Source organism: Nansenia antarctica (genome assembly GCF_963989245.1).
Source record: "Nansenia antarctica genome assembly, chromosome: 14".
Lineage (NCBI taxonomy): Eukaryota > Metazoa > Chordata > Actinopteri > Argentiniformes > Microstomatidae > Nansenia > Nansenia antarctica.
The window spans coordinates 21460009-21480289 of record NC_137684.1 but is presented as its reverse complement, the minus strand read 5'-3'; the positions used below and the strand labels follow the sequence as shown (position 1 = coordinate 21480289).

General features: G+C 44.9%; 2 protein-coding genes across 2 annotated transcripts; one reads left to right on the top strand and one right to left on the bottom strand.

Annotated features, from left to right (window-relative positions):
• Window positions 1–194: 194 nt before the first annotated feature.
• Window positions 195–6767, bottom strand: hal (histidine ammonia-lyase). The gene is made up of 20 exons (XM_080545308.1): window positions 6494–6767; window positions 6198–6258; window positions 5591–5618; window positions 5421–5495; window positions 5256–5328; window positions 4856–4922; window positions 4702–4739; window positions 4056–4181; window positions 3812–3951; window positions 3560–3607; window positions 3241–3388; window positions 3013–3108; window positions 2837–2895; window positions 2653–2733; window positions 2344–2409; window positions 2015–2180; window positions 1734–1868; window positions 1205–1313; window positions 1033–1102; window positions 195–810 (listed from the first exon to the last, which is right to left on the bottom strand). The coding sequence occupies exons 1-20, from the start codon at window positions 6738–6740 to the stop codon at window positions 679–681; spliced, it is 1965 nt and encodes a 654-aa protein (XP_080401434.1). The 5' UTR covers window positions 6741–6767; the 3' UTR covers window positions 195–678.
• Window positions 6768–11151: 4384 nt separating this feature from the next.
• LOC308170603 (ETS domain-containing protein Elk-3-like) lies at window positions 11152–20114 on the top strand. Its single transcript, XM_080545407.1, has 5 exons — window positions 11152–11342; window positions 14248–14456; window positions 15190–16014; window positions 17649–17771; window positions 19422–20114. The coding sequence occupies exons 2-5, from the start codon at window positions 14250–14252 to the stop codon at window positions 19518–19520; spliced, it is 1254 nt and encodes a 417-aa protein (XP_080401533.1). The 5' UTR covers window positions 11152–11342; window positions 14248–14249; the 3' UTR covers window positions 19521–20114.
• The last annotated feature ends 167 nt before the right edge of the window (window positions 20115–20281 follow it).

The following is a 20281-nucleotide window of genomic DNA, read 5'->3' as shown; positions in this document are numbered from 1 at the left end:
TGACATTTCTTCTATATATATATAAGAGAGAGAGAGAGAGAGAGAGAGAGAGAGAGAGAGAGAGAGAGAGAGGGGGGGGGGATAGATAGATAGATAGAGAGAGAGAGAGAGATTGATAGAGAGAGAATAGAATAGAATAATATAAATGATTTAGATATAGGAGATAGTGGTATAAAACAGAATGGGACACCAAATCCAATTTGTTTTGCCTTTATTGAAGTCATATTTTTATGACATTCATTTATTGCATAGATTATTCATTTACTCTAATTGCAAGATCAAGTGCATGATCAATTTCCCAAATGTATATGAAATATGAAATAACTGAGGTAGCAATAAGGCATTACATCCATTTTGTATGAGACTTACAGGAGTTTAAATAAATATTAGTTTGCATATGGATTACCATTTATTATTGATCAAGAATTTCACATAGATTTTCTGAGTGACTGAATACCGCAGGTTTGATAAAGTAAATCAAGTCCTAGTCTACTGAATGTGGAAGGGAGTGCTTGAGATGACATATCTGCATCTCTAGCCTCAATCAGTGGAGGAGTTACAACGTCTTGTTGAAAAGTATGACATATTATGAGTGTTGATAAATTACACTTTTGCAGTCATTTGGATTGTAGTGGAAGTAAGAATATATTTATTTGTAGAAGTAAAGAGATGATGCCTTCACTCATGGCGGACACGTTTCCGTGGTGATGCCGGGGGGTCCAGTGAGAAGGCAGTGGGAGAGATGGGACGGGATTCTGGAATGTACTCCAAATTATACTTCTCAATGTAAGGCGCAGCCACATTCCACACCTGGATAAGTAGACAGTAACCCCAAAAACATGCACAGGTTAGCAAATATGGAAGCTTCTTTGCATTGTAGCACATATTAACTTACTGCAGGTGCTATGACTGTCTTCACACTGTAGTGAAAGTTTACAGTTTGTTAATGTTTGAAGACATACGTTATGTGTTTGGGCCTCTATTTAATAGATGTAGGCTCAGAGTAACCTCTATCTTTGTTCCCACACTTGCCTTCTGGTCCAGAAGAAGACGATGGATCGCCTCAATATCTGCGGTCATGAACCTATCCTTAATCCAGGGTCTGAGAGGCACAGGGCAGGGACATTGGATAAATATTAACCAACCTGTTCAATATTTCAGGGGACCTAAATGTGTGTACCTTGGTGACATCTGTTTGACTTACTTGACCAAGCTGCGCACAAGGTCATAGACCTTCTCCAATGGTGTGGTGGTGCGCAGGGGGCGTAGAAACTCGATACCCTGGCAAGCAGCTAACAGCTCAATTGCAAGAACTGAGAGGAGAGAAAGTGTTTGCATGTGATTCACGGTCAGCATCCCCATGGGGTTAAGTATTACTCACTGTCACTTTGTTTGTTTGTTTGCGGTTTAAAGAGGGACATTATCAGAGTCTAGTTCACGGAAGAGACTCACCCTCATGCCCGTATATAATAGCCTAATCTTGAAAAGCATGAAAAAGCTCTGAAAGTGGTTGACACTGGTCTCAAAATAAATCATTTCTTGCAACATAAAAAAAAAGCTCTTTCAGTGATTAACTGGTTTAAAACATGGTTTTAAATGAATATACATATTTCAGACATCTCACAAAACTATTTCTGAGCAGTTTCAACAGAAACAAGTAATCAAAAGCAACTTAATGGGTTACTGTATGATCCTCTTATCAAGTCAAAATCAACAGCTAAAGCTTCTCCCACCTTGCTCCACATGTTCCACCACCCTCAGGGCCTTCCTGGCTGCCCAGCCTCCCATGGACACGTGGTCCTCTGTGGCCGCGCTGGTGGACAAGGAGTCCACGGAAGACGGGTGGCACAGCACCTTATTCTCTGAAACTACAGATGTGGACAGGATGTGGACAGGATGTGGACAGGATGTTTCACTGTGACACAAACTAACATGCTACAGTACCTTCAATGGTAGACACTCAGGTCAGATACACGAAAGATGTGTTTACGATAATGTGTATTCACAGACTAACCCAGGGAAGCAGCGGTGCAGTGGGCGATCATGAAGCCTGAGTTGAGACCCCCCTCGTTGACCAGGAAGGCAGGCAGCTCACTGAGAGAGGGGTTGCACAGTCGCTCAATCCTCCTCTCACTGATAGAGGCCAGCTCATGTACTCCTATAGCCAGGAAGTCCAGAGCCTAGAGAGAGAGGGGGGTGATAGAGGAGGTGGGTTAAAAAGAAGAACACTACATCTGCAGCACACACACTATGCAATAACATACGTCCTTAAAATATCCTCTGATTTAGGTCTCATATGAATAGTTACACAGGTAGTTTAAAAGTTGTGGATATCTACTGCACCTTTGCTGGGTATTCTCCATGGAAATTCCCTCCGGAAATTGTCTCCCCCCTATCTGCAAAGACCATCTGATGCAGCCATTAAGAATCAAATTGCCACACGGGGTAGGAGGGAGGGGCACTTTGGCACAGGTGGGGTTTGGCTAGGGATACATTTCTCAGCTGAAACACTTACGTAGATGGGGTATAGCTACACCACAAAACTATAATGTTAAGACACATAATTTTGTATAGGTTTGACTTTTTAACTGTGCTAACCTACAGTATCACATTTGCTGTGGTATTTTTTGACTCATGGACAGAGAAGGATACAGGGTTGTCGGTGGCACTGTTGATCTCTGTGTTGATTATGGTCTTGGCGAAGGCTATCGTGTCGTTGACAACACCGTGGACCTAGTATTCAGAGAAAAGACAAGACTCAGAATAGCTGACTGCTCTGATAATATAATTATCTTAATTAATATAAAGATAATATACTGTAAGGCATATCTGTTACCTGAGGACAGCAGCGCATGGTGTAGGCATCCTGGACTCTGTCACAGAAACGATGGCTCTCTGGCAATACAGATAAGCAACAGCAGATAGGTTGAGGGACCAGGCTTTAAAGTGACTTCAAGTCATTTTTGTATTATATGCCGTTATATTCCCCCCCCAATAGATCTGCTTAGTCACCTGCTATCTCCGAAGGGTGGTGGTCCGAGTCCAGCAGAGAACGGAAGCGCATGGCCACCTCTACCTGTCCTGGGTGGGGACGCAGCGCATGGATATCTAGAGGGGGGAGGAGGATGAGAGGGAGTGATCACCAAGCATGGGAGAAGGAGTGGTGGTGTGGGTTCAAATCAGTTTTTTAGTCATGGTGTGTCAGATCTTCAGTTGCAGAGAGCGGCCACCTATCCTCACCGCTGTCGAAGGCCTTGGTGGTCCCCTTCAGCACCTCCAGGGTGAGAGAAGCGATGATGTCAGCCTGTCTGGCGATGGCCTCGGCTCTCTCCACAGCCTCCGCCCCCAGCGATGTGATCATCTGGGTCCCATTGATCAGGGCTAGACCCTATCGGAAATAGGAGGGAAAGAGAAAGGGGGGGAGCAAGAGGAACATTATACAGTGGGGGGAAATATGTATTCAACACAATTTTTTACAATCCTCCAATGAGTATATACTTAGATTACAGTGTAAAGAAGATAGCATGGGAGTGAATTAGAGAGTGAGTTTAAGCCTTACCTCCTTAGGCTTCAGTGTGATAGGCTTCAGCCCATGGGCCTCCAGGACCTGGACAGAGATGAAAGGAGAGAAAAACAAACGTAAAAGGTCAAGGGGGGTCATAGAAAAACAAACATGTGTTCCCCTTTTTTCCCGTTGGACTGCTCGCTCTGGCATGTTTTGACCACAAGGTAAACACTGGCATATTGCATTATCTCCACTGTCTCCACCATTTTGCCCATCGTCAAATTATGGCGGGAGCATAACTCTTACATATTTGGCGTCCGCCCATCCACTCTTAGGGGACCACATCTTTCCCTCTCCCATCAATCCCAGGGCCAGGTGAGAAAGGGGGGCGAGGTCTCCACTGGCACCAACTGTCCCCTTCTCAGGGACATAGGACAGGCAGGACGCTACAGGGACAACCAAAGATGTCAGTGACTCCCCTCATTGACACTCCCCTCCCCCTCCAATAGATTTCGCAGGACACAAAGTTCCAGCTAAGGTCAGGTTTTACCATTGAAAGCCTGGATCATGGCATGGAGGGTTTCCAGGGAGACCCCACTGTAACCCTTGGCCAGGACGTTGATCCTCAGAGCCAGTAGCATCCGGGTTCTCTCTGGACTCAGAGGACTGCCCAAACCTTAACCCCAGGGCATGGGACAAAGTGGCATAAACAGGAAGCAGAGGATATCATTAACCAAGTACAGTGGCAAAAGACTATGTTGTTGGTAAATGTTGATCTATATTTATTTAGAAGTTATTTGGGTATTTATCCATCTGTGAGAGTATGTGTTGAGCACTCATCATGTCTAGTTTTATGCCAGGTTGATGTGTCCTGTATTGATGTGTCCTCTTTGTATCTCCCCACTATCAAAGCATAGTGGATAAGGTCCGCACTTGTATGCAGCATTGATGCTTGGTGTCTGTAACTGGCCTTTGCTGTGCACATTTTAAAATATATTTTTCCACTTCCAAGAACACCTAGTTCGTTTTCACTTGTCTGTGTCGATTGTCTAATGATGTATGCCAAATGAGATAAAGATACCTTTCCTATACTCTCCCGTCTGGCTACATGTGTGAGACCAATGGCATACATGTAGCATTAAAGCGGTCTGGAGAGTTAGATCTGTAGTGTGTGGCGAAAAAATGTAGACACTCACCAGCTGAGTGTGATCGGACCAGATTCTCTTGCAGCTCTCTATGGGAAAGACAACACATGACAACAGAATAAACGATAGCCCGATCTCATGTTTCAAGAAAATGGGAGAGAGAGATAAAACTGTAAGAGTAGATACAGGAGAGTACAGTCCATACTTGAGCTTGTGGACAGGAATGACTGTGCGGGCAAATTTCCCAAACCCTGTAGTGATTCCATAGACAACTGAAGAGAAGGAGAGAGGGAGATAGAGAGAGAGAGAGAGAGAGAGAGAGAGAGAGAGAGAGAGAGAGAGAGAGAGAGAGAGAGAGAGAGTGAGAGAGAGTTGCAGTAAATTCTGTATAGGTAAATTCTGCTTTAATTCAAGATCTGGTTTGCCACCTGCAGCTTCAATCTGGTTTACCACCTGAGTCTATTGATGAATAGATTCCAAAAATCCTAAAATAAAATATCTTACAGATTATGCTCTCATGAAACTAACCCTAACCCTAACTACTCAAGCATAACCATGTATAACATTACAGGTAAATATTGTCCCTACTAACTTTATTGTCTCACCTTTGTTTTCTTTGCAAATGGTGTCAATAAGCTCTCTGGCTTTCACAACTTTGGTTTCTGCCTCTGGGGTCAGCTGAAAATGTAGTGAAGCGGGAGGATTTAATAACTCAAAGACTAACGTGCAAACCACAATGATCACAACCAGATCTTGTTGATGATGATTACCTTTATCTTGTACATCCCCCTTCCTAAATTGACCAGGCCCCTCGAAGTCAGGCTGTTGCCATCTAAGAAAAGGTTCTACAGAAAGCATGTTTTTTACACAGTGTCACTTCAGGTATGGTCAGGTATGAAAAATAACATTTATGGAAGTGTCATAAAGCAATAATACTCACATCTCCTGGTTCTCTGTATGCAGCAGTTCTGTTGCTACTGGTTAAGGACATATGGACCAGAGAATAGGACGGGTAGGCAGTAGGGACATACTGTCATGCATGCACGATGACTAAAACACCTTTTACTAATAATAAACAAAGCTTTCTACTTTGGTGCGTGAGAGGAAGCCACTGGCAATTCACACTAAACAATTTATTCACACACATATGTCACCCTTGCAGTATGACATGACTATCTATGAGTAGGATAGAATTAGGGAAGGGTATAGGCCTACTTAGTAGTAGTAAATCATTGCTTACTGTTTCCATAACCCAAATGCTTATCTGGATGACAAATCACACACAAGATATTGTTATACATTGTTATACATATATATATGACTGTTTACGCAGGCGTATCCCTGTTGATTTACTGTTCCCGTGCTGCTCTGCTACTAGCTATGTTTTATACTGTATATTTCTATGTATTTTGTATTTTGAATTTTGTAACCGTTTTTAAATGTGTTGTTGTACGGCGACCTTGAGTGCCATGAAAGGCGCCTTATAAAATAAATGTATTATTATTATTATTATTATTATTATTATTATTATTATATATAGAGGATACAGGTGTGAAACTCCAGGTTGGAATGGGATGTAATCAGTAGACATGGTATCCCCTTCGATGGCTAGAAATAAATCACAATTAATACAAAATAGACAATAACCTGGAGGAAACACCTCTTGATAGACAATATGACTTATTGTAAACCCTAGACTCATATCTCATGTCATTTTGGTTTAGATGTTGGTGCATAAAAAACGTTATTTAGGCCTATTGTTAAAGACATAACTGTATGGCACAAATGACATTAATGAACTTGATAGAATATCTTTAAATCCAGGTTTAGGTTAAATAATTACCAAGTTCGACAAAGTCATTGTCCTCCAGAACATCCTCGATCGTGTCCTCCGCGTCCAACAGTCCCTGACCCTGGCACCTTCTTGCCACAAATTTGATGTCTTTCACCGCTTTGATGCCCCCGTTGTCGGGCTTGTTCTTGGTGTAGCGTTTGAGAGCCTCGTGTCCGAGCCATTGGATGGTGTAGGTGGGATCTCGACAGGGCACAGTGAGCCACTCGTCCCGAATGTGGACCGTGTAACGAGGCATGGCAGCGCGTCAGTAGGAGAAGTCTGTCCTGCACTGACCATCGAGCGTCGCTATCCAAGGTACCAAGTTCAGCACCCCAAAGTAAGCAACCAATCACACGCATGTACGGAGACCACGCCTCATTGACGGGCTACCTTTCTCACCTACGTATGTGATGTGGCCAAAACAAGCTGTTTTCGGTTTATACCCGATGGTTACGCGTTCAGAATGCCTTGGGTTAACATGACCATTACGCACGCATTACGCATAAACAGGCACCCAATAAGGCACCCAAACACCCAATAAGGCACGCAAACAATGAATGAATGAATGAATGAATGGTCTTTGTTGTCATTTATATAGTACAGGTACCATACAACAACATTTGGGAGGGGGGGCTCCCCTGGTGCTAGAAGAAGAAAAAAAAGAAGGGAAAAAGAGCTGGTTTACATAAATAAAGGCTATATACACTATCCACTATACTATACTATAAAAATAAAACACTGTGCTGTACTCTATGCTATGCTATAAATATCCTAACATTTCCTATCTCTGAACCTTATGTACCCTAGGGTTGTCATATTGCACATTCATTTTATTGCACATTCATTTAAAGTGTCGCAGTTTGCAGGTTTGAAATGTTCATCGACGGGCTACCTTTCTCACCTACGTATGTGATGTGGCCAAAACAAGCTGTTTTCTTGGCTCTCAATGGTACAATAGGTCGGTTTATACCCGATGGTTACGCGTTCAGAATGCCTTGGGTTAACATCACCATTACGCACGCATTACGCATAAACAGGCATGGCCGTTTCAGCGTCTAAATCGCCCAATAAGGCACGCAAACAAATGGAAGTGTGTCTAATTTCTCACAAACACTTCCCAATAGTTTGGCAATGTCTTAATACGAGAAGCAAGACGTGCTCCACGATGGGAAACACCGTTTTCGAGCTGTTGGAGGCCTCACACATGGTTTGGGAGCTGATGCATTGTTTCTTGGCCCTTTGCTTTGTGCGTTTCAGCGAATAAGGCACTCAAACAATGGAAGTGTGTCTAATTTCTCAAAAACACTTCCAATAGCTTGGCAATGTCTTAAAACAAGAAGCAACACGTGCTCCATGATGGGAAACACAGTCTTCGCCCCCCACACACACCATAGAGAGAGGGAGATGGGGGGGGGGGGGGGGGTGGGAGAGAGAGAGAGAGACACACACAGAGAGAGAGAGAGAGACAGAGAGAGAGACACACAGAGAGAGAGAGAGAGAGAGAGAGAGACACACAGAGAGAGAGAGAGACAGAGAGAGAGACACACACAGAGAGAGAGAGAGAGAGAGAGAGAGAGACAGAGAGAGAGACACACACAGAGAGAGAGAGACACACACACAGTCTTGGCGCTTTTCCACTATCAGCCCGGCTCGGGTCGGCTCGCTTCGGCACGCTTCGGCACGCTTTTGAACAGTTCTGGTTTTCCACTATACACAAGAGACCAGGAACGAGTAGGAGGAGTAGGAGATAGTAGGCGGAGTTACGCGTCATAAAAGCGCGCAATGGTGGTGATGTATATTTTCACGAGACACAACACAGCCACAACAATAGCAACATGGAGGAACTTGAAGCTATCGTATACTTTTTCCTCGGCATGTGGTATATTATTAACCGTGGTTTTTTGGAGAGAAAGAGAAAGAGAGAGAGGGAGAGAGAGAGGAAGCTATGTACACATAATAAAGTCATGTTTTTTGAACCCTTAAAACCACTGCCTTCACTTGTCTGCTTTATGAACTGTAGTATCATTGTGTGCCGTGTTATTCACGGGCAAAGACGGTAAACGGAGGCACCCTTTGCGGGTTAATAACTGTGATTTACCGTGGGTTAGGATAACAATTAAAACGTGTCCGGATAGGGGAGAGGACAGGGAATCCAAAACCATTTGAATGGTGTCGATACGACACTGTTATCACGGTTGACACAGCGCGGAGCGAATTCCCTGGTAAAACGATTCTCTCCCCCCGCTGTCAACGGGAGTTTCAACCAGCAGGCGCGGTGCTGCAGGCAGCAGCGGGTGAACTCCCGGTTCATTGAGTTTACGGTTAAAAGCAGTGAGGTGATACGCAGGACTACGCCGTATACCCACTAGGAAAGGCCAAGGATTTCCATATACCCACTTAAAAATGTGTGAGGATACGTAACAGCGTTTTGTGACAGAACTTTCACTTTCATTCATAAAATTCACCCCGTCTGTGTTACGAAGCACTTGAATTTTGGACCATTGGGACTGACTATAGCGTCATAGGCTACACCATCAAAGGGGGGAGATGCGACATGAAATATGTCAAAATGCTGCACTATCATGAACAGATCAGCCTTATAACATGTAATGTTATACATATATACGTATATATAACGTTAGACAGGGAGCGCATTTTTATGGCGTTCCGAAATGAACAATATGAGGCTGGGAGGGAAAAATCACAGTATACCCACTAGAAAAAACTAGACTACACCACTGGTTAAAAGCATATCTTCTCGGGGTGTCAGCGCGGTGGTTAAATGAGCCCCGCGTCAGTCAGCCTTTCCGTAGAAATACATCGCTTATATATCTAACGTTACATGTTTTAAGGCTGATCTGTGCATGATAGTGCTGCATTATGTTGATCTATTTATATCGATCTATTCTTGCCAATTCCTTATTACCAGTGGAAAGGGGGATGGCTAAAACACTTTGAATGGGATAGATAGGACTTTCCGTTCAATGAAGCATGACTCGCTCAGAGTTCATCTCGCTTTTCCCCCCGTTGATGTATTAAACAATCTAAGCAATCTAATCAGAGCAGTTGTTATTATGTAATATTATTGATGGATGTGCCATTTTTGATGGACAGCAGTGAGCGGATGACTTGATGTGAGCATGTATTTGACTAATGCCGATAATCACCGCATATTACAGAAACTGTAGTGACATTTTCCAAGAGCGAATGTGGTTTAAAGATGGCGGTTAGCGAAGAAATCTATGAACATGGGATGACGATTTCCATTGACCAATCAACGGTGTGCAGCGTCATACGTCACACGCAGCCTGGCAAAAAGGTTCCGGGTCTCAAAAAAGGTTCCTGCCCTCGATGGGTAGCTAATGGGGCTTTTCCATCAGCAGCCCAGGTCGGCCCAGTTCGGTTCGCGTCAGGTCGGTTCAGCCCGCTTTAGATCAGTTCTGGTTTTCCATTATACACAAACCGACCCGGACTAGTAGGAGGAGTAGACGATAGTAGGCGGAGTTACGCGTCACACGCAGCCTGGCAAAAAGCTTCCGGGTGTACACAGCAACAGCAGTGATTTTTTGGGAGAGAAAGAGAAAGAGAGAGAGGAAGCTATGTACACATAATAAAGTCATGTTTTTTGAACCCTTAAAACCACTGCCTTCACTTGTCTGCTTTATGAACTGTAGTATCATCATCGGGAAACGCCGACAAGACGCGAATCTACCGGCATTTGACTCATGAGTGAAGGGCGAAAATGGCTGGACAGCACAGCAGCAGCGGCCGGGTGAACTCCCGGTTCATCGAGTTTACGGTTAAAAGCATAACTTCTCGGGATGTCAGCGCAGTGGTTAAGGGCTCAAAATGACCGTATACCGATGGTGAAGTTAGCAAAGGAGTATTGTGTTTGTACCACCTCCACAGCCGGTGTTATTCACGGACAAAGACGGTGCATAATAGCGATTTTTGTGTTGTGCTTGTTGTAAATAAAAGTTCTATGATTCATTGAAATGACATTAAACTAAGATAATACGATGGTCAGCATAATTTTTCGAATCTTTATTAATAAGCTATTACAGAAACTCTAGTGACATTTTCCTAGAGCGAATGTGGTATTTCAAGATGGCGGTTAGTGAAGAAATCTATGGACATGGGATGACGATTTCCATTGACCAATCAACGGTGTGCAGCGTCACACGTCACACGCAGCCTGGCAAAAAGATCCGGATGTTAAAATTTAGTACCTGCTCTCGATGTGGAGCTAAAGAAGCGACCCGAACCGACCTGGGACGACAATGGAAAAGGGGAAAAGAAGCAGGCCGAAGCGGGCTGGCCTGCTTTGGCCTGCTTTGGCGCTGTAATGGAAAAGCGCCATAAAGAAGCGACCCGACCCGACCCGACCCGACCCAGGCCGACAAATGGAAAAGCGCCAAAGAAGCAGGCCAGCCCTCTAGTGGAAAAGCCCCAGAGAGAGAGAGAGAGAGAGTAGCCTGTAAAACGCACCTCCTAGCGGTGCTTTAGAAAAAGACAATGACGTCAGCTGGTTGGAGAGAAGTTGGAGTATAATATTGCCATGTGTGTTATAACCGAGCGATGTTGGCCAGTGGCGGGTACTAGTGAGAGAAGAGGGGAGGAAAAGCGTGTTTACACAGACGGCAGAGCGCCTGGGGGATCGTCGGGGAGAGGAAGTCAGCCGGCTCTCTGTCTGCAGCTCCAACTTCCTGCTGCTCAGAGAAAGAAAAAGCTCAGGATCCTATTTCAGTCCAGCAGAGCTGCGGACGACAGTCAGCATGGAAAAACAAGAAGGGATCTTACGAATTTCGTAAATCGTAAAAGTTTTCAAGGAGGGAAAAGGCAAACAAGAGATATACAGGTAGGCTAATGTGAAAACAAAGTAATTTAATTACCTTTACTTTGCCTAGGTGTAATGCCTATTTCAGATCTGTTTTGTTTTTAGAATAGTGTATAAGTGCTATAGTGAAAAGGAATATCTTAATGGGACTCTTTTATTATGAATTATTAGGCAGATTGATCTCTGTGATTATTGCAGATGGGGGTTTTTGTTTGAGAATGACGTGTAAAAAAACCAATTGTAAATGTACATAATTGTAAACAATAGCAAAGGAATAGACAGACAGAAGAGAGACTTCTGGTGTGTCTGGCTACACATAATGTCTACGAGCTTCCGGTGTGTGACTGACTGGCAGCGAACAACATCTTGAAAATGAGTCAATGGGACAAAAAAGAAGAAGAAAAAACTAAGTCTCGCAGTTTCTTGGAGAGTCTGTGTAATTCTACTTACTATCTTATTTTCTCTCCCCAGTCATTCCTAATTTATTTTCTGGAAAAGCAGGCAGACAGACACATATGTAAATTGGGGCACTGACTGTGACCAAGACAAAAGTTAAAAGATCATTTCACTTTTAAAGATGAAATCCAAATGGCCCGTTGGATTTTCCTACCGACTCTGAACAGGAAGAGAGCAGATGTAGTCATGGCTAAGTCATGTCTGCACACAACCACCTAATCTCATTAGGAGTTTCCGTTCCCCAAACACTGGATGGCTTTGTGCGTCGGGGCGCAGCGCACCGGGATTTTTCAATCCAAGCATCTGCAAAGGACACAGATCATACTCCCAACACATCTTTATGTACGGGCTGTATCAGGGACAGAGGGAAAGGATAGGGGTGTGTGGAGAGATTATTGACCTCCCATCAGAACCTGGCTGTCAATCAACAGAAATGACCTGTACAAAATGAACTAATCAGGAAGACCCTCCCTAAATATGAACAGCAAAACGGGTGTGCCTTAGAATTGGTCCAAGCCAAGGGATGGGGTGGGAACGGGACAATTTGACTTGATCTATTGAGTCGGAACTCGAGCAGGATTCGGAAACGTACTCCACAGTGTGGGATCCCCTCTCCCCACCATTCGTCCTTGAAAGTAAGAATAGGAGGAAGTCCTGAGGTTGACAGCTTTGTGGTTTCACATGGCAGATAGAAAACTCAAGGGATAGCTTGTGCCGGAAATTAGTTCAATCAGTTCTGTGTGTGTGTGTGTGTGTGTGTGTGTGTGTGTGTGTGTGTGTGTGTGTGTGTGTGTGTGTGTGTGAGTGTGAGTGTGTGATTGCTTGCGTGTGTGTGTGAGTGTGAGTGTGTGATTGCTTACGTGTGTGTGTGTGTGTGTGTGTGTGTGTGTGTGATTGCTTGCGTGTGTGTGTGTGTGTGTGTGTGTGTGTGTGTGTGAGTGTGAGTGTGTGATTGCTTGCGTGTGTGTGTGTGTGTTTGGTGTTTAGTTTGTTGGGTGGGTGGGGTGTTATCAGGGTTAATGAAATGAAGTCTCAGTCACCCCCCATCACCTCAGCAGCGCTCAACAACTGAGCCAATCAATAAGGCTGTGTGAGACAGACCAGAGCAGTTTCACAGTAGATCTGTGTGCTCCGTCGTGCTATATGAAGCAGACAGGAGCTCATAGGCTGCACATTCCTCCATTAAACGACAAACCCACCCTCGGCCCGTCATACTTCCTGTGGAGAGAGGGCCAGGTTGGACCGCAGCATATTTCTGGCTTGAGCTGTTGTTCCTTCTTTTTTTCTCTGTGCTACATTACACTACACTAGTCTGCACTGTTCTATTCCACACCAGACAACTAACCCTAACCCTTTCTAACATTACACACATTGCGGCTCAAAACAACACTGCACACTACAACGTAACACATGTGTCCTTAGGACACTGCAACACAATTCACACAAAAAAAATCGGCAATCAAAATGCCTTGTCTACTGTATCAAATGTGGTGAAATGCAGTTCACATACATAGCTTACAATATAGGACTGTTGAATTTGTCAACAGTCCTATATTGTAAGCTATGTACGTGTACTACATTTCACCACATTTGATACAGTAGACAAGGCAATTACAAAGACAATTTAACAGATGGTGTGAGAGTCAATATTCACAGCTAACCAACATGATCTGCACTGCTGCATGCAGAAAACCTCAACAATGTATTTCCTCTTCAGAGAAGGCTGGCATACAGCAGTTGATATTGCTGTTGTCTATGCCAGTCCCTTCTCCCCTTACTGTCCCTTTGTGGTATGGAGAGTGCCACCACATACCACATTTTCTCTGTCGTTAGGAACATGACTCCTCACGTCCTCTCCTCTGTCCTCCACCTGTCTAGTCCTCAAAAAGCATTGGAGTTGAATATGTGAGGGCAGGAACCTCGATCTTCTTCAGCCTTCTCCTTCATTTAGAGTAGGAAGTGATTGGAGGATGCGAGGAGAGGATGCAAAGAATTTAGTTTCTAACAATTGAGAAAGGGGCCATGGGGACACTTGTTGAGGATGGCGATTTGTCTGTGGCAGTTCCATGTTGATGATGTACGTGGTGTTGTTGTCCCATGTTGATGATGTACGTGGTGTTGTCCCATGTTGATGATGTACGTGGTGTTGTCCCATGTTGATGATGTACGTGGTGTTGTCCCATGTTGATGATGTACGTGGTGTTGTCCCATGTTGATGATGTACGTGGTGTTGTCCCATGTTGATGATGTACGTGGTGTTGTCCCATGTTGATGATGTACGTGGTGTTGTCCCATGTTGATGATGTACGTGGTGTTGTCCCATGTTGATGATGTACGTGGTGTTGTCCCATGTTGATGATGTACGTGGTGTTGTCCCATGTTGATGATGTACGTGGTGTTGTCCCATGTTGATGATGTACGTGGTGTTGTCCCATGTTGATGATGTACGTGGTGTTGTCCCATGTCCTAGGTATGGACAGTGCCATCACGTTGTGGCAGTTCCTGCTACAGCTGCTGCTGGACCAGAGCCACAAGCACCTGATCTGCTGGACCTCCACGGATGGGGAGTTCAAGCTGCTCAAGTCCGAGGAGGTGGCCAAGCTGTGGGGCTTACGCAAGAACAAGACCAACATGAACTACGACAAGCTGAGCAGAGCCCTGCGCTACTACTACGACAAGGTCGGTCCACTGACTGATAGAGCTAACATATTTAACTAACAACTATGATGTGAAGTGGCCGCTCTTACTTACTCTCTTTCTTACTTTTTCAGTCGTTTTCCATATGCTAGGTACTTATACTTATATCTAGAAAGGTTATGAGGTGGGGTAGTATAATGTAGACTACTACTGTACTATTACTACTGGGCCCCAAGGCGCTACACTAGTAATACACACACACACGCACACGCACACGCACATGCACACATACATTCTAACATAACCTCACTCGGTTGTTCTTCTTTTCTCAACCAGAGATCCTCACTGGCAGACACTTCCACTTCCTCTTTTCTCACCTAACCAGCAGCACGGCCACGAGAGTGATGCATCTCTCAAACACATGTGTGGGCTTTCAGAAGGCCATTTTGTGATTGTTTTTTGGTGACTTCGGTCACAACTCATTTTACATTTCTGAGATCAAATCAAAATGGTTCCATTATCTGTTCCATTATCTATTATAAATGTGAAAAGGTTTATCATCCATTCAACATAGATATGAAACATTTTAATTAAGATAAAATATTAATAAAACAATTAAGTTGCCTTATTATCAGCTTAGAATGGATAATAACGATTTTGAATTATACTTTTAGGTGGCTAGTTTTTGGGTGTGTTTATTAATGTTTATTAGCAGAGGGTCATTTTGAGGTTAGGCCTGCACTCTAATCCCCTACCCTCCTGTATTCCAATCCAGAACATCATCAAGAAGGTGATTGGCCAGAAGTTTGTGTACAAGTTTGTGTCCTTCCCCGAGATCCTGAAGATGGACCCCCAGGCGGTGGAGATGGGGCTGGCCTCAGGCAGGGTGACCCTCCAGGAGGGGGAGGCCCAGGACCTGGATGTGGAGGAGGAAGAGGAGGAGGAGGAGGAAGTAGAGGCCCAGAGGAGGGCCCTGTCGACCCTGGGCACCCAGCAGACCTGTCGGAACGACTACCTGCGCTCCGGCCTCTACTCCTCCTTCAGCGTCAGCTCCCTACATAACCAGCCGGAGCTGCTGCGGGCCCTGAGGGACTACCAGGACGACGCCCGCACCGTCATCCGCTTCGGCGCCAACACCCCCGAGAGGACTCCTCCTCCTCCTCTGCCCCCCCACGCCAAGCCTGAGGCCTTCGCCACCTCCAGACCGTCCAAACCCACTCCCCACCACCAGCACCACCACCACCACCACCGCTCTCTGTCCTCCTCCCCAGACAGCCCTGCCCCTCCGCCCGGGCGAGGGTGGAGTCACGAAGAGGAAGAGGACTCTGACCAGGGAGCCCAGCCCCTCAACCTGTCCTCTGGTCACAGGGAGAGGGCCCTGACCCTGCAGCCCAAAGAGAAGAGGGGCAGCAGCAGCAGCAGTAGCAGCGGCAGTGGTAGTGGCCATGGAGATCGGCTACCACCCAAAACGAAGAAGCCCAAAGCCCTGGAGATCTCCGGCCCTTCTCTGCTCCTGTCAGGGACTGACATCGGCTCCATAGCCCTCAACAGCCCCGCGCTACCGTCCGGGTCCCTCACCCCGGCCTTCTTCACTGCACAGGTGAACTAGACGGGCTATACCTAAATATACCTATGCCTATATATATATACATACATGTTACGGTACATGTGGGAAAACGGTTTATGTCGGAATTTCCGGGGACATGGCAGCATAAAACGTTGACTTGGTACATGCTGGCATGTCTAACCCTAACCTTACCCCTAACCCTAACCCTAGTTTTCCCACATGTACCGTATTCCCACATGTACTGTAACATATATACATATTTTTTTTCACAATAACACATTTCCACTTTTTGCTGTGGTTCCCCTTTAACACGTACAGAATGATCTGCCAGTCACAGCGCACATGTTACGGATATGCTACGACATAATGACGATAATCTTATCTCCTACGGAGTATCATTTTGCACTGATTTCTGTTTCCGTCTCATCTGTGCTGTGGCCTGGCTGGCCACGGGGAGATGGATGGAGTCTATCCAGACGATGATGTCAGTCTCCCCAGAGCCCGGCCACACCAGCGAGGCAGTGCCACAGGCCTGGCTGCGTCTGACAGTCTACAGTTGACAGTTGGGAACCGCTTCAGATGAATTGGGCTGTGGAAGATCGTTGTATCAGTTTTATAGAGCACAGTCACAGCACACAATGTTGCAGAGTTGCTTCCAAATTCAAGCGACAGTGAAACAATTTTAAATGGTGGATTCTTTCATAGATATTGTGCTTTTGCCAGGGCAACATCATAAGTATTTTGCCCAGATAGTCGAGTGAGATGTACAGCAACCGACAGAGCTGAACACAAACTGTTTAGAAGGGTGCAAAATGAGATCACAGGAAAAACAAGAGATTTACACAAATCCCTCTCATAGTCCCGGGGTTTGAGGGGGGGGGAAGAGGCCCTTAAGTGATGCCATATGCTTCAATAATTCCATTAATAATGAACACAGGGCTAGGTCCCTCTGCAACACTGGCTTACTTCTCTGTCCTGTGAGGTGACACAGGAGAGAGCGGGGGAGACGCGGAGGAAAGGGGGGGTAGAAATTGATTTAATATGTTGCTCTCTAGTCTCCTCCGGCGTCCCAGAGCTAAGGAGTCAACAACTCCCCCCTCCGGCCCACCTAACCCCTATATCCCAAGGAGAAACCACAGACTTCCTTCTTGCTCATTGAGGTTGTTGTTCGTAACGTCAGTTATATGGCCATTTAAAGTTTTTGGAATGTTTTTGGTTGATGTAGAGTAGACCCTTTAAAAAAAAAAAAAAAAAAAAAAAACGTACTTTCAAAATGCATTATATAGCCTACCTCTAGTGAGGGAGTTATATATGAATGATTATTTATGGATCCAAAATAAACACATTCATTATGTCTGTTGTTATCCCCCCCACCCTAACCCCCACTCTCTCTCTCTCTCTCTCTCTCTCTCTCTCTCTCTCTCTCTCTCTCTCTCTCTCTCTCTCTCTCTCTCTCTCTCTCTCTCTCTCTCTCTCTCTCTCTCTCTCTCTCTCTCTCTCTCTCTCTCTCTCTCTCTCTCTCTCTCTCTCTCTCTCTCTCTCTCTCTCTCTCTCTCTCTCTCTCTCTCTCTCTCTCTCTCTCTCTCTCTCTCTCTCTCTCTCTCTCTCTCTCTCTCTCTCTCTCTCTCTCTCTCTCTCTCTCTCTCTCTCTCTCTCCCCCCCCCCAGACTCCCTCAGGCCTGCTGCTGGCCCACAGCCCTCTGTTGTCGGGCATCCACTTCTGGAGCAGCCTGAGCCCCGTCGCCCCTCTGAGCCCCGCCCGGCTGCAGGGCCATGGATCCCTCTTCCAGGTAAGAGTGAGGGATGAGGGCACTCCTCCACTGGGGTGGGAGTGAGGGATGAGGGCACTCCTCCACTGGGGTGGGAGTGAGGGATGAGGCTAACGACTAGAGAGAAGTGCTGAATGGACTGTGTTTGTTATTTACCGCTGAGGATGAATTGGCGAGGAGTGAGTTCATAGAAAGACTGTTTAATTCTACTCAGATGTCCTTAGTGCAGGAGGAAACCTGTTCCTGACACTGTTCCTCTTTCGCTTTGTATTCATCTGGTGAACAATGAATGCTAATGCCCGTCAGGTTGAATGAAGGTTAGGAATGTTCTTCCGTCTCCCAGTACTGACAAACATATCGTATGCCTTTTACCTTTTCAATAGGGGTGTAACGGTACACAAAAATGTTGGTTCAGTACATACAGTTCGGTTTTCGGTTTGGTTTTTGGTACAGCAGATAAAAAATTCACAAAACATATATATGCATATATATATATATATATATATATATATATATATATATATATATATATATATATATAGCGAGAGGTTGCTTAAATGCAATAGCTGGGTTTGCACTTCACTCTGTTTTTTCTTGTACCTGTGATCAAGACCGACTCAAGTGAGTGAGCAAGTTCGACGCACAACCAGCTGCATACCCGATCGCATTTGAACAAATCCGGCATATAGCTTTGGTCCGATCCACCTGTCTTTGTCCATCGTCATTGTAGGCAACTGAGAAACCGTAATTTTCCCACACAGGAGATTTAAGGGAAGCTGGAGGAACTTCAAGTTTATCTGCAAAATACTGCTAAATGATTAACAATCTCTCTGTGGCGTGTGTGTGCAGGCGTAATGGCTGAGATTAATTCAACACACAAAAAAGTGCAGTGAAAGATAAAAGAACGCTGCATTCTTTCAGTACACACGCATATCGAACCGAAGGACCCGTGCCAGCATTTTTGGGGACCAATACATACAATACCGTTACACCCCTACTTTTCAAGTATCCCTTTGGTCTTTTAGTTTACCCTCCTATACTCCTCCTTATAGGATCCTCCTATTTACTTGAACATTTATTTTTCAAATTAAAAAAACAAGAAAGTTAGATTCACAAAACAAATAGACATTTAGTTTGAGTGCATAACAGTATAAGCAGATGCCAAGATTTGGGAGTTTTAATCTAAAGGAGGTCTTGTGAGTTTGACTACATTAGCAGAGAACTGGGTTGTTGCCCCTAGGAGAGGCTCTCTCTCTCTCTCTCTCTCTCAGTACCTCAGTCCAACTGAGGTGTCCAGTTTCAGCGCTCATAAGAGGCAGAGGGAAAGGAAATCCTGTGAATACTTCCTGTTTGAGCCCAGGGGAGGCAGTCTGAACAGGGTGGACTGGTTTGAGAGCTGCTCCTCATTTGTGCTGCTGCCCCTCTCACCCCCCCCCCCTCCCTCCTCCCCCCAATACGTACAAACCTAAGCGGTTTCTTTGTGCACAATGCATAGTTCAATTGTCTTTGTTGTGGCGGTAGGGACGATGGGAGGGAAGGAGGGAAGAGGCACCGTGCATAGAACAACAGGAAACTGGAACAGTGACAGGACTATACAGTTCCTGTTCCTCACATGATTGGAGCATTGGCATAACCCCTCTCTCTCTCTCTCCCCCCCCCCCCTCCCTCTAGTTCCCCAGCCTAATGAATGGACACATCCCTGTCCCCCTGCCGAACCTGGAGGGATCACCCTCCCCACTGCTCCTGTCTCCAGCCAATCACAAGTCCTGATTCACAGTCTCAAACAACCCACTTCCAATCTTTCATCCATCTTTTTCTGAATTTCATCATCAGACAATGTTTGTTTGTTGTATTTTTTTTAAAAAGAAAATGTCTTACAGTGTAAATGGAGAGAGACAGTTGACTCTACATGGCTTGTGACCTCACTTTTTTTGCACTTATGTTGCTTTAATTGTCAGTTGTTGAAAGCACTTGGTTAAAGCCATATGCCCTGATGTCTGTGAGATGTCTGGCTCATTGTGATAAAGTACAGCACATTTCCACAAGACCCTGTCCAAGTGGGCAGTTAAGTGTGACTAGCTAGCGATATAGGGTGACGTGGATGACAGCATTCACGCATCAGCTAGTTATGCTAGTTATACTCTTTGTTTAATCTTGTAAAAAATATTTCTTTTTTTTGTCTTTTTTATGATTTTCATAACGAAATGTGAAACTGTTTGTTTCCATTGTATGGTATTGTATATGCACTGTGCTTTTCAGATATTACCGGCTGTGCCTTCTCAAATCTAAAATACTTTGGTCATATTTTCTTCCCCCCAAAAACTCTGAAGACAAGTTTCCAAACCAATGAAAAAGCTTTGTAACACTTTTTTTTATACTGGAACTGATATATACAGTATATATTCTGTATAATTTTATATTGGTGAAATGTTGTTTTGAATAAACTTAAAGCATTGAATGCTTTAACATACTGCCTCTGGTGTACATGTGGTGTACAGGGTTATCATGGTTGTGTGTCCAGCAGCCTCCAT

What these genes read in the sequence shown, in the direction of transcription:
- hal (XM_080545308.1), bottom strand. Translation starts at nt 6,740, where the DNA reads ATGCCTCGTTACACGGTCCACATTCGGGACGAGTGGCTCACTGTGCCC. An exon ending in GGGGGATGTACAAGATAAAG is followed by an intron (nt 5,329 to 5,420) that starts GTAATCATCATC and finishes CTACATTTTCAG; the next exon opens with CTGACCCCAGAGGCAGAAAC. An exon ending in ATTCCTGTCCACAAGCTCAA is followed by an intron (nt 4,740 to 4,855) that starts GTATGGACTGTA and finishes TCTTTCCCATAG; the next exon opens with AGAGCTGCAAGAGAATCTGG.
- LOC308170603 (XM_080545407.1), top strand. Translation starts at nt 14,250, where the DNA reads ATGGACAGTGCCATCACGTTGTGGCAGTTCCTGCTACAGCTGCTGCTG. An exon ending in TGCGCTACTACTACGACAAG is followed by an intron (nt 14,457 to 15,189) that starts GTCGGTCCACTG and finishes ATTCCAATCCAG; the next exon opens with AACATCATCAAGAAGGTGAT. An exon ending in CGGCCTTCTTCACTGCACAG is followed by an intron (nt 16,015 to 17,648) that starts GTGAACTAGACG and finishes CCCCCCCCCCAG; the next exon opens with ACTCCCTCAGGCCTGCTGCT.